This window comes from Fusarium redolens (genome assembly GCF_020744475.1).
Source record: "Fusarium redolens strain MPI-CAGE-AT-0023 chromosome Unknown BKA55scaffold_42, whole genome shotgun sequence".
In the NCBI taxonomy this organism is placed as follows: Eukaryota; Fungi; Ascomycota; class Sordariomycetes; order Hypocreales; family Nectriaceae; genus Fusarium; species Fusarium redolens.
In genome coordinates, this window is record NW_025763705.1 from 76668 (window position 1) to 89562 (window position 12895).

Below are 12895 nucleotides of genomic sequence, written 5' to 3' on the forward strand. Positions count from 1 at the left end.
CCCGGGTCTGATGACAGACCAAGCGTCTCCGGAATGGAGTTTTACCGGATCGCTGATAACCCTTAAAGAGCTGATTCGTTAGAGTGACCGGTCCCCTACCGATAGCTTGGGGCCGTTCGCTCGATTAATGAATGCCCCGGAACACTGTGACATTTGCCATTTCGCTAGCTTCGCCAGTGCCAACTAGTAGTGTCTAGATCAGAGTTACCTGGGCCAAAGTACTAGTCCAGTGTAGGGCAAATGACAGCCCCTTGAATTAAGCTCCGCACTCTGGTGAGACGTTTTAATCAATGGCTTTATCAGGTCTTCGAAGCATAACTGACTCATAGAGCGTCGCATTCCCAACCTCAGACTTCCCCTTGTCCTACAGTCTTACACCGTTTTCTCATCTGTCTCCACTGGATTTCTTATTTATTTTGACGAAACTAGATCCCATTGCATCATAATAACGACATGTCTGACAGGTCAGACCTCAAGGACGGTAAGGGTCTCAAAGTCCAAGACCCTGACCCATCCAGGAGGGAGGACTTCGAGGTCGGAGAAACACGTGTGTCGGGAAGCCCATGGATGTATAAGTCCTTCAAGTTGGGCTTTTTTAAGATCCCTTGCTACGCGTCTGCCGGGTTTCAGGTCACATTTGTGGCTTTTGCAAGCTTCCTTTGTCCGGGCATGTTCAGTGCCATCAACGGCCTGGGAGGAGGCGGAATGGTCAACGCCCACGACATCAACAATGCCAACACCATCCTAAACTCCGTCTTCGCGGTGGTTGGATTCTTTGCTGGAAGCGTCGTCAACAGGATCGGCCTTCGTATGACCCTGGCTCTGGGCGGATTTGGATATCCTGTGTTTGTGGCTTCTCTGCTAGTGTACAATCACACACAGAATGTCGGCTTTCTCATGTTCGCTAGTGCCCTGCTCGGCTTCACTGCCGCTTTGTTCTGGACGGCCCAGGGAGCAGTCATGATATCATACCCTGCCGAGGAGGACAAGGGCCATGCTATATCCTTGTTCTGGGCCATCTTCAGTATGGGAGCTGTCCTCGGAGGTCTAATCCCCTTGGGTCAGAACATACACTCCAGCAGCGGGTCGGTCAACGATGGTACCTACATTGGCTTCATTGTACTGACTACCTGTGGTTTCGTCCTGGCTGAGTTCCTTTGCAACCCAAAGTTTGTCGTAAGGAAAGATGGCTCACGAGTCATTGCGATGAAGAACCCGACGTGGAAATCCGAGATTACCGGTCTCTGGCAGACACTGAAGACTGATTGGTATACTGTCTTGCTTTTCCCCATGTTCTTAGTCTCGAACTGGTTCTACACCTACCACTTTCAAGGCGTCAATCTCCCAATGTTCAACATTCGCACTCGCGCACTCAACAACGTCTTGTACTTTTCGGCACAGATCATCGGCGCCTGGATCTTTGGATTTCTTTTGGACATAAAGATGTTCCGCCGTCCTACACGTGCGAGAGTTGTGGGCAACCTCCTCTTCGTGCTCACAATGGGCATCTGGGCTGGGGGATACGAGTTCCAAAAGACCTATACGCGAGAGAAGATGGAAGAATACCCGGAGCTGAAGCTTGATTGGAGCGACTCCGGCTATATCGGTCCCATGTTCTTGTACATTTTCTATGGGATGTACGACTCCGCTTGTCAGGGGTACTGCTACTGGTAAGTCACATTGGTCCATTGTTCGAGCAGGCTACCTCGCTTCAGCGGTTTTTGACGTGGTGCTAACGGTGTATAGGATGATGGGCGCCATGACGAACAACAGCCGCAAGCTTGCCAACTTTACTGGATTTTATAAGGGCATGCAGCCAACAGGTGCAGCTATTGCACCGCAACTGGATGTGAAGAGGGTGTCCTACATGGGCCAGCTATATACGTGCTGGGGGCTTTTGGCCTTCTCTCTGATCCTGGCATCACCCGTCATCTGGATCAAGGTCACGGAGCACTCTGATCTCGAGAAGGATCTTAGGTTCTCAGATGAGACTATGGAGGAGGTTGTCGCGGAGCCTCTGGAAGCCGTGAACCATTGATCATACCAATCTCTGGAGAGCCCAAAGGTGGCCAGCATGAATCTGGGCGAACTATTGGTATGCATGGCAGTGAGAATCTGGTTAAGGGCTGTTTTCAGTTTAGCCGATGCAACTCTGACTTTTGTTTAATTTTTGATGTGGTGGATTTTGTCATCTGTAGAGAAGCAAATAGCTCTTGTAGTTATTAGAAGGAAGCAAAAAACCTTTCGGGGTATATTACATGTATTCTCTCCTAACATCCGATATGGAAAGCGATGTTGTGTAGTTACAAGTATGATGTATGAAGTAAGTGGAAATCGTGTTAGGATAAAACGTCAACTCATTGTACGGACTCGGAACACCGGCCAGGTTAGATATAGCACATATCCGAGAGGATGGCAAGATAATTTACAGACGCCGCACTGCACTATTCCACCTCCTGACAGCCCGCAGGGTTCTTGTCACTTTCGTTCGTGCCTTGGGCACAACGGAATATTAATTCTAACTCTGATCCGTTGTCTGGATAGCCTCAAAGCCGTAGGTTAGTGTGCCCGGTTTTGCGCTTCCCGACCTTGTACTGTAGCGGGGTAATCTAGCTTCCGGAGTTCATCTATAGTGCGGATAACGTCCATCCGTTCATAACCCAGTAAAACCAAAGGAATTACCGATCACGACCTTATCCGTCTACCTTCCACTATGTTTTTTACTCCCCCTCAGTGGCTGGATTCATCGTCAAGATATGGTACCGACCCAGCTATGGCGGTTGATCCAAAACAGTAAGTAAGCCCGCCAATGTGTCCTAGAACTCTGTTACCCACCAAAAACATAGCTTCGACGGGTACACAAGATATCATTTATAAATTGATCCAATGAGCCCCGATCCTCTTGAAACCATCATCATAGAGCATATTGTTCTTTCGATTCACTAGAAAATTCCGTCTTGAACTGCACCATGAACTACACAACCGTCACTCTCCCTACACCAGGCTACCCCTCGGAGATCACCGGCTATGTTGAACCGTGGATCGCGTCTCCTGGGGACCAGATAGCTGTCAAGGTCTCATCAACCGAGAAAGATCTTCACTACAGCGTTGTGCGCCTGATATACGGTCCTCAAGGCCAAGACTTCGACGGTATGATCCAGGAGACAGTTCAGGACATCCCTGATGGCATCCTTGCTGGACGATATCAGGTGGCTAACCCAGGCTCGTATGCCGTCGTTGCCATGCGGGACTACGGAATCAGCCAAGATGGGGTAAATGTCACTGTTCATTTCCAGGCTCATCTTGTGGAAGAAGCCACCCATGTCCAGACCATCATATCGACGCTAGACGTTCCGTCGAGTCGCGGGTTCGCCGCTGTTCTAACAAAGCAAGGCTATGCTGAGCTCTGGATTGGAACCGGATCATGTATCCAAGCAGTACCCACGGGCTTCAAGCCGGCACTGAAAGAATGGGTAGCACTAAATTTCACCATACAATCTAACCAAGTAAACTTCGAGTTGACTCCCATTGCCTCTTTCTCCGAGAAAACCGGAACTGCCGTGGCAGGGAATACAGTCCTGCCAAGTGAAGCAAAGATCCAAGAAGATTGTGTGTTTACAATCGCGGCCAGTTATGCGGAGAAGGCCGACAAATCATGCGAAAAACCAGTTAACTTCTTCAACGGCCGGATAAGCGGCCCCGAGCTTCGATCAGCAACAACAACATCGGAGACATCTGTCCTCGCCAAGTGGAATTTTGCACTGCAAATGGATGGAGCTACCATTGTCGATGTTTCCGGAAACGGGGCTGATGGGCGTCTGGTCAATGCCCCGACCAGGGCAGTCGCTGGACACGACTGGGACGGGACAGAATCCGATTGGACCAAGACTGATCGTGGATACAACGCTATACATTTCCACGAAGATGACCTGGATGACGCAGCATGGGAAACAGACCTGAACATGGTATTGCCTCGGACATTGAGGTCCGGCGCCTACGCCGTCGTTGTTCGCGCAACAGGGCTTGCCTTGCGCGACTCGATTCCCTTCTTCGTGCGTCCCACCGAATCAACAGCTTCATCATTGGGAGCCAAGGTAGCATATGTTCTCTCTACCTTCACGGTAAGTTCTCAACTAGTCTCGTCGTAATAATGCCATGGCTAACTAAATTTGCCCACTACAGTATCTAGCATATGCTAACGAGCATGTATACGATAGAGAGCATCTGATGAGTGGTGCCGACTACAAGTGGAACGTGAGAAGGGATGATCATGCCGCTAAGACCGAGCGAAGGCTGGATCTTGGCCTTTCTTGTTACGACGTGCATAACGATCGATCGGGAGTCATACATTCATCTGCCAAAAGACCTATCCTCAATCTACGGCCCGACTATTTGAGCTGGAATTTCCATCGTCCCCGTGGCCTTAGTGCTGACCTTATTGGTTTGGAGTTCCTAGAGCGGAGCGGCATCCCATATGATGTGGTGACGGACCATGATTTGCACGTTAGAGGAAAGGAAGCCTTTCAGCCGTACCAAACTGTCGTCACATCATCTCATCCCGAGTATCATACTGTCGAATCCCTCTTCGCCTACATAGACTTCGTCAAGGCGGGCGGCAATCTCATGTACCTGGGTGGAAATGGGTTTTATTGGAGCTGTGCCACTGGGTCTGGAAACTTGCATCGTGTTGAGATTCGACGAGGCGACCAGGGATGCAGGTCCTTCACCTTGCCCGGGAGTGACCGTGTTTTCAGCATAAATGGTCAGCTCGGATTACTATGGCGGTCGCGTGGCCTAGCAGCTAACAAGATAGTCGGCGTTGGTTGTTGCGCCGTCGGGCAGGGTCCTGGAGTCCCTTACAAGCGAACAGAGGCAAGCCGAGACGAGAACTTGGCTTGGATGTTCAAAGGTATTGCTGAAGATGAACTGCTTGGGACGGAGGGTTTTGGTGGCGGTGCTAGTGGCGATGAAATTGACAAGTGCAACTTCTACCTTGGCAGTCCCCCCAACACTATTGTCGTAGCGACGACTGTGGGACATCCCGACGAGTTTGGCCTCTTCCCGGAGGATGCTGACTTTCCCATGACCAAAACCGTTGGTACGCAGACAAATGAGATAAGATCGGACATGACATACTACGAGGCAGGAGGTGGTGGTACTGTTTTCAGTGTCGGGAGCATCAATTGGTTATGTTCTCTTGGTTGGGATCACTTCCAGAATAATGTAGCCAAACTTGCGGACAACGTCTTGAGGGAATTTATACGCACACACAAATAGTTTAGTAGGAAGATCAATGGACGGATCAGGTATCTAAAGACTGACTATAATAGACTACAAAATCCCTTGTCCGGTATTAGATACTGTCTCGTGGCAGCGAATTTGACAGGCATTTGCATTTACAGGGTCTGGAAAGGCCATCCAAGCTACAGTGGTGCCTGTGTCCGTCCATCTCGGCATACAAGTAAACACAGACTGAGAGCTATTGCATTTGAAACTGGTGATGAGAGCCCGCATCTCACTGCTTTACTCCGATGGGCCAGGCCTATTCAGGTATCAAGTATCGCACATCGGATGTGGGTGGATAATTAGCCTTCCGTCAGGTAGGTCTCCGAGGTGTGTTCATGGGACGGACGATGATCCGATTTGCTCACATGGAGGGAAGATTCGGCCCACCCTAAAACAGGTCAAATAATTTACTTGCTGCATTGGGCATCTCCTCAACTTTCGCTTCCTCACTGTGATCAAGAACCATACAAATACAGGCATACCTAGGCAACGTTAACTCCCCAATCAGGAGGCAATCCCATCTCTCTTCTCCCTCATACTCTGCATTCCTATTCTCTGAACTATTCCACCCCATCACCATGCATCTTGCAGCCCATACTTGGATGCGTAATGAGCCTCTCGAAACCAGCCTTGCACGGCTTCAGAAGCTCGGATACCAAGGTGTGGAGCTACCAGGCGAGCCCGAGCAGTATCCGATTCAAGAGACGCGACGTTTGTTAGAGCAATATGGCATCAAATGTTGGGGCACTGTGACCATGCAGCGAGGCAGGAGGAATCTGATCGCTGCAGACAGTCAGCAGCGACTTGAGACTATCGAATATATGAAAGCTGTTGTGGAACTATCGGCTGGCCTTGGGGGACAGATTGTCACCGTTGTGCCTGGACATTGCGAAACTACCTCCTCTCAATCGAAGCCGGAAGACGAGTGGAAATGGGCTGTTGAGGGCCTACGTGAGGTTGCATCGTTTGCTAAGGCACGAGGCGTGAGAGTCGGGTTAGAGGCACTTAATCGGTTTGAAACATTCTTCCTCAACCGGGTTGAGCAATCTCTTGCCCTAGCTGACGAGGTTGGGTATGATGTTGGCATCATATTTGATTCATTCCACATGGCAATCGAGGAGCCAGATCTCCTCACGGCAATACGCGCCTGTCACTCTCGTATAGTTGACTTTCATGTCGCTGATAACAATCGATTAGCCGCCGGCGATGGGTCCTTCCACTGGAAGAGTATCATGCAGGCTTTGGTAGAAGCTGGGTACGATGGGGGTCTGACCGTGGAATGTTTCCCTCCGGTTGACCGAACGCCAGTTGGAGACTTTGGTTCGAGGCAGCTCGGAAACGAAGATGATCCTAACTCGGGCTTGCTTTCAGACAGCTACTATACCGAGTTGCTGAGACGCTCGGCAAAGGCATTAGCACCATACGTACGAACCAACTAGAATGAACATTCTACAGTCTTCAACTCTATCACCACTCGCTCCATCATACAGTAGACTTCAGTAGCCTTCATGACTGATAAATAGGAGAATATTCGGGATAACCCATAGGAGGAATACATGCCCGCAAGGATCCCTTTTTGGTCGGTAACAGCTTTAGACACGGTGCACAACCGCCGCCACTTGCCATGACGTATTTATGTGTCCATATTTATGTGCATACAGTAACTAGCCCCGTTCCCCGCCTCCTCCACTGGCAAAGATAGGCCTTGTTGATGCCGCCTATCTGTCCAAGTGCCCAGGCTACTAAATTCCGTTATCTGCTAGAGTCTTGGCACTAGGTCGTTATCCTGACTCGGATACCCCCGCTTGGTGCGCTGCTGTCGTGATTAACACATATCAATCGCCGGCTAATTCCATAAGCGACTATGAGACGCTAAAACGCCATGCCTATCATATCCTGGATCCTGTGCGCGAGCTGAGGTCCCTACGGTGGCATGTTATGCTTAGTGTCCGTTTCTACACACCGAGTCAGTCAGCTTCTGTGTCATTATTGAGTTGCCGCAAGCGCTCGACTGGCCCTAGCTACGCTTCATAGATATGAAAATATGGTTACACGATTCAAGTTTGTTCCTCAAACAGCCAAATTGGCTGATGGACGCCGTCGCAAACGCTTCCGAACCGCCTGCAATCATTGCAGGGCCAGAAAAGTAAGTTTGGAGGTACTGTACTGCGCCCTGAGCGTGCGTATTTTCCTCCTGCGGAACGGACTTGGGCAGTGTAAAGGGCCCCACTTAGTATGGATACACCATCTACTGGGACTGTATACACCTGCACGGCTGTAGAAAGCCGCTTATAAGCGGTCACCGTAAAGCTGACTTGGAGTGTCTGGAAGGTGACCGCTTTAGGACTAGCGCTTATGCTTGGGTCTACTTTTGAGATATATCTCTTCTACGGCTAAAAGTGGGCTTATGTGCCAATTTTATAGCCTAAAGCTGATATATTATCTAAGAGGTAGATGCTTGTACCTAAAAGCCCCTACCATACGTGTAAGAAAGAGAATGTTGTCGCGAAGAGGAAGATGTCTATGCACTACACTATAAGATCGTGATTTAACAAGTCTTTTTTAAAGTATTATAGTATAACTATAATACTATTAGTAATTACAGATAGAAAGTATTTAGGTTAGATAACTTACTATATAATAGATAATTAAAGCATAGTATCCTTTTAGGTAGGTTATAGGAAGAAGGTTAAGGCTAGCTAAGAAGTAGGGCTTTTTAGCTAGTATATATATAGCTAGGTTTAGGCTATAATTAAGGTAGCTAATTATAATAATTTAACTTAATAAAGCTTTGCTAGTTATAAGGATAATAAATATTTAAATTATATTAAATTTTAAAGATACTTAGATATAGCTTTTAAGGCTAATTTATAAACTTAAAAAAAAGTTTTTAACTTATATTAATAATAAAAATTATAATTAATTTACCTTTTGTATTAATTAATTAAATTATAATATTTTATTCTTAGTTTTTAAGATATATTAATTAATTTTAATCTTTCTTATCTTTTTAAACCTATAATAACTATTCTAGCTATAATAATACCTATTATAAATCTAATCTTATTAAAGTTCTATATATTATTTAATTAAATATTATACTTTATAATTATATTATATATAAGCCTAAACTAGCTATAGATAATAGTTAGATCTTTATATTTAGCATATTAATAGTTATATTTCCGAAATAAATACATCTTAAGCTCTGGTTATCATTTAATGAAGTTATAAGCCTAGCGCTTGCCGAAAGGTGACGCGTCGGGTCACCTAGCAGGGAATTGGCCATTTCTTCAACAAAACGCAGTCGCGAGGGAAATCAAGGGGAGCAAGGCCACGATCTCCTTGCCTATATTGCTGAAACTGAGCGATAGTTTGTCACAATCAGATTGCTCACAAATGTTCAGCCCTCCTCTCACCTTGGCAGTTGGGGGCAAGAATTGAAGGGACACGGCCAATACCTGAAAGAACAGAGCCGGGAAATAGATGAGATCGATGGGGACTCGTTGGCTAGACTTAGTGTAAGCTGGTGCTACTGTCGCGTGGAGCCACAAGGAATAGAGCTTTTCGAAGTAATATTGCTCTAGAGCGTAAAATTTCCAATTGGCCTCATCAAAATAATTTCTGATCAGTTGCTGGCAAATGTGGTGCGTAGGAAGCTGTTCAATCAACCTTTCATAGGCAGGATCGCTTCGCACGGTGGTAAGATCTCTGTTATCGAGCTCAACAAGCACTTCACGGCCGGAGCCATCCATGGCTTCGACTCATACATTAGCATCAGGTCTTTCTATTGTGGGAGGTTGAGCGCTACCTGACGCAGATTGACAAAGGCATTCACATTCTCCTGTCCCGAATACCCAACTCGCTCTGGGAAAATCGTTGGCGCAGCGTTTAGCAGCAGATCAAGTTGAGGAGCAGGGGCCGTTACTTGTGGAGCAGAATCGTGGAAATCTCGAAGAATCGGGCTGCGTCGGCTGTTATCCAGAGCAGTAATCAATCAGTACATGTTTGCGGACACGGCAAATCAAACGACCACTCAAGCAAGGGCGGTCAAGTCAGTTTCTAGGGTGACTTACTGGGCTTTGTTTTATTATAGGAGCACCTTTCTGGGACACCGCGATTGAGACAAAAGTTGCATGGCAATGCGCGGTCACATTTCTGTTTCCTACAATGGCATTCCGAGCACGCTGTCACAACGCGCTTTCGCCGGAGGCCAAAATCGTGCCTCCATTGCTCAAACGCACAGTAACGTATGAAGCGCGCGTCAATTTCTCATAGCCCGCCCTGTATCTGTAGTTAACAACTGCGATATCATCAGGACTCCGCCCTGCGCAGGTCTAGAGTCTAATCGGCCCGAGTATATCAAGAATCTCCACTTCCATCGGCCGAAGGACGTCATAAACAACTGCAAAGTCCGACGGGCTAACCGTTTTTCACACCCCCGAGCCCCTACATTTTTACGTTTCACGTTTTACGTATGGATAGTACAAAGCTAAACCCGCAGTCCACCGGTTAACCAAATGCCGAGAGACCATCACATTTGCCTGCCATCAAAAGTCAGCACCGCCTTGGTTTCGAGATTTTCGACCATGAGCCCATGACTCAAGCGAATCTACCTAGTTGGTGGCCCAGCCTGTCATAACTTGTTGCATGCTGTCAAATGGGTTTAGCATCATGCTCTTAGACGTATTTTCCGGGAACATCATGCCCCACCACGATTACGCAGGGACCATAAACCCAACAGCTGCCATCCCACCTGCTACAAATGCGGGTATCATGTACATAAAGCTAGCGAAATTCGGTTTTCAAGACGAAAAGCCCGGTTCAATTCCTTTGATTCTTCCTTAGGGAGACCTATTTTCTCTTCTGTCTAGCCATTCAGCTCATCGCTTAGCTCAAATGCTACTTAATCGGAAGAACATCCTGCTTCAATTACCAATAAATGGCGTTCTGCTATTTGGAGCTCTACTAAGAATAAATTATTTATATCCTTCTTTCTAGCCGGCCTTAGCTTTCCTTAATGGCTTTTTTAATACCTCTACAGATAAATAGCAAAACCCTCTAAGTACAAGACTAAGCTCTGCTTCTTTGTTATTAACTAGCTTAAGAAAGCCCTAATAAATCAGCCAGCTGACTTGTTAGGCTATATAACCTGACCAGGCTGACAGACTCATAGTCTTCGTACCTATAACCCATCATATGCCAGTATGTTGTCTTGGTGCACTTTCCAAGGTCCTGTAAACCTTATTGCCTGGGTGTAGATTATAATGAGGAGGCATAAATCTCGCCTAGGGCCTAGATTGTAAGCCTACTCAAGAGCTAGGAACTATATGACCTGCCTAGCCTGCTTTAAACCTTTTTTAAAATATGTATACCTCCACCGTCAACGCATATGAGCGTCAGTGGCAGGATGGCGGTGAATAGGAATTAAGGTTTAAGGTATGCACAGAGGGAGGCCTAAGCGGCTGAGAGAGTGGGGGTTACTTCAAGGTTGACCACATATGCAGGAACGTTAATGTAATCCCTAAGTTTAAGTGGCGCTAAGTTAGCGTGCATGTGACAGCCCAAGTTCAATGCGTGGAATGTCCTTCCTATGTATTTGTTGTCGAGACTTATTTTCACAGCACTTACTTCGGAACGGGGCTTATTGATCTCCGTTTTTAAACGGTGTTTAGCTATGACAAGCCACTGAGGGCGCTGGCGAAACCGACCTGACCTTTGAACTATGTCCGTTCTAAGAAACAGAACGGTTGTGGATCTCCGTTTCCGGTTGTTAAGGCTGGAACTTAGAGGCCGTTTGAAGAACTTAGAAGCCGTTCGAAGTGTGAACCCTTCATTTTCGCCATGTGATCCTCACTCGATTAGTCGGGGCCGAGCTACCACCTGCAGAAGTTCTTGCCATTCAGCCCAATAGTATACCAAAATATTAGGACTGCTGGATAGTGAGCTTATGATAATAGAGAATGAGGAAAAGTATAAGAAGGTTGTTATAGACCTCTTTGTCCCTCTGTTACCAACAACACATTTTACAATAAAGATCTATTCCTTATCTTAAAGAACTTTTACTTTTATTATACTCTAAGCAACCATCATAACTATGAAGTTTACCACAGCTCTTTTCGGTCTTACTGGACTTGTTGGTTTAGCCCTTAGCCAGGCGATCATTAAGAACAGTGGAGTCGACTCTGCAGCTGTTATTCCGGACAGCTACATCATCATGTACAAGCCCAATATGAAGTCTGGCAGCAAACAGAAGCACGAACAGACCATCACTTCCAAGGCCAAGAGTAAGGGCAAAGAGGGTGTTATTGAGAATATCAACCTTGGTGGTTTCCAAGGCTACATTGCTGAGATTCCAGCCTCAGAGCTTAAAGATGTTATTAACTCTGATCTAGTAAGCGCTTCTAACCTTGAGTTCTACTGAGATAGATACTAACTCTAGTGAATAGGTCGCTTATATTGAGAAGGATACTGTGGTTAACATCACTGCCGCTGCTGCCTTTCCCTTTGGCCCCCTAACCAAGCGCGCATACACCAACCAGCAACGAGCCCCTTGGGGTCTCGCTCGCATCTCACATGCACCTAATCCCCCCGGCTTCGACTCAAGCTACTACTATGACACCACTGCCGGCGCCGGCACGAATGTATATATAATCGACACAGGCATTCGAATCACCCACAAGGAGTTCTCAGATGGCCGCGCCACCTGGGGCGCCAACTTTGTCAGCGGCTCTCCCAATACGGACGAATATGGCCATGGCACTCACGTTGCCGGCACTATAGGCGGCAAAACCTACGGCGTGGCCAAGGCCTGTCAAATGCTTGCAGTTAAGGTGCTCGATAAGACCGGCTCTGGCACTATGGCTGGTGTAATCCAAGGCCTGCAGTGGACTGTCAAAAACGCCAAGGCCCGAGGTGTCGCCAAAAAGGCTGTCATTAATATGTCCCTCGGGGGCTACTATACTGCCGCCGTCAATGATGCCGTTAAGGCCGCTACTGATGCTGGTCTCACCGTTGTTGTCGCTGCTGGCAATTCAAATGACGATGCCTCATACTACTCACCCGCTTCTGCTCCATCCGCTATTACTGTCGGTGCTGTTGAAGGTTCTAACTACCGCACTGCATGGTCTAATTATGGCTCCTTAGTTGATATCTTTGCCCCTGGTAGTGGTGTTCTCAGTTCGTGGCACCTTAGCGACTCCGGCAGCAGGTACCTTTCTGGCACGAGCATGGCCGCGCCCCATGTTGCTGGTCTTGCTGCATATTTTATCTCGAAGGAGGGTATCCGAGGTTCTGCTGCTGTCACTCAACGTATCCTCAGCGCTGCTATTCCCAATGTTGTGTCTGACCCCAATGGCAGTAATAACCGCCTTGCCTATAATGCGGGTGGTGCATAGTCTATAGGCAACATACTCAAGAATAGGGTTCCATATAGCAGCGTCAAGCGAGGGCTGCGGCGAGATAATAGTTCAATAAAGCTGTTTGGCAACACAATAGTTGTGCAAGTGCGAACGAGAACTTCAATAACGTGCTTTGTATGGAAGTATCCCTGGCAAGAACGATCCAGAGATTATAGATTCATGTTGACCCTACTAAAGCGTACTGGCCG

At 47.4% G+C, this 12895-nt stretch overlaps 5 protein-coding genes across 5 annotated transcripts; 4 read left to right on the forward strand and 1 right to left on the reverse strand.

Annotated features, from left to right (window-relative positions):
* The first annotated feature begins 477 nt into the window (after positions 1-477).
* BKA55DRAFT_629226 (major facilitator superfamily domain-containing protein) lies at positions 478-2249 on the forward strand. Its single transcript, XM_046196919.1, has 2 exons — positions 478-1670; positions 1747-2249. The coding sequence occupies exons 1-2, from the start codon at positions 568-570 to the stop codon at positions 2036-2038; spliced, it is 1395 nt and encodes a 464-aa protein (XP_046040839.1). The 5' UTR covers positions 478-567; the 3' UTR covers positions 2039-2249.
* Positions 2250-2969: 720 nt separating this feature from the next.
* BKA55DRAFT_657984 (uncharacterized protein) lies at positions 2970-5277 on the forward strand (the record flags this gene model as incomplete). The annotated part of the gene is made up of 2 exons (XM_046197502.1): positions 2970-4121; positions 4183-5277. The coding sequence occupies 2 exons, from the start codon at positions 2970-2972 to the stop codon at positions 5275-5277; spliced, it is 2247 nt and encodes a 748-aa protein (XP_046040840.1).
* Positions 5278-5864: 587 nt separating this feature from the next.
* BKA55DRAFT_531061 (xylose isomerase-like protein) lies at positions 5865-6725 on the forward strand (the record flags this gene model as incomplete). Its single annotated transcript, XM_046189198.1, has 1 exon — positions 5865-6725. One exon carries the CDS (start codon positions 5865-5867, stop codon positions 6723-6725), a length of 861 nt encoding a protein of 286 aa, XP_046040841.1.
* Positions 6726-8494: 1769 nt separating this feature from the next.
* Positions 8495-9310, reverse strand: BKA55DRAFT_291672 (uncharacterized protein). Its single transcript, XM_046185544.1, has 2 exons — positions 9098-9310; positions 8495-9043 (listed from the first exon to the last, which is right to left on the reverse strand). The coding sequence occupies exon 2, from the start codon at positions 9039-9041 to the stop codon at positions 8580-8582; it is 462 nt and encodes a 153-aa protein (XP_046040842.1). The 5' UTR covers positions 9042-9043; positions 9098-9310; the 3' UTR covers positions 8495-8579.
* Positions 9311-11383: 2073 nt separating this feature from the next.
* BKA55DRAFT_531050 (peptidase S8/S53 domain-containing protein) lies at positions 11384-12683 on the forward strand (the record flags this gene model as incomplete). The annotated part of the gene is made up of 2 exons (XM_046189195.1): positions 11384-11680; positions 11736-12683. The coding sequence occupies 2 exons, from the start codon at positions 11384-11386 to the stop codon at positions 12681-12683; spliced, it is 1245 nt and encodes a 414-aa protein (XP_046040843.1).
* Between the last annotated feature and the right edge of the window lie 212 nt (positions 12684-12895).

Excerpts from the sequence above, each read along its gene's own strand:
- BKA55DRAFT_629226 (XM_046196919.1), top strand. The coding sequence starts at position 568 with ATGTATAAGTCCTTCAAGTTGGGCTTTTTTAAGATCCCTTGCTACGCG. Across the intron at positions 1,671-1,746 it reads TGTCAGGGGTACTGCTACTG|GATGATGGGCGCCATGACGA; the intron begins GTAAGTCACATT and ends AACGGTGTATAG.
- BKA55DRAFT_291672 (XM_046185544.1), bottom strand. The coding sequence starts at position 9,041 with ATGGATGGCTCCGGCCGTGAAGTGCTTGTTGAGCTCGATAACAGAGAT.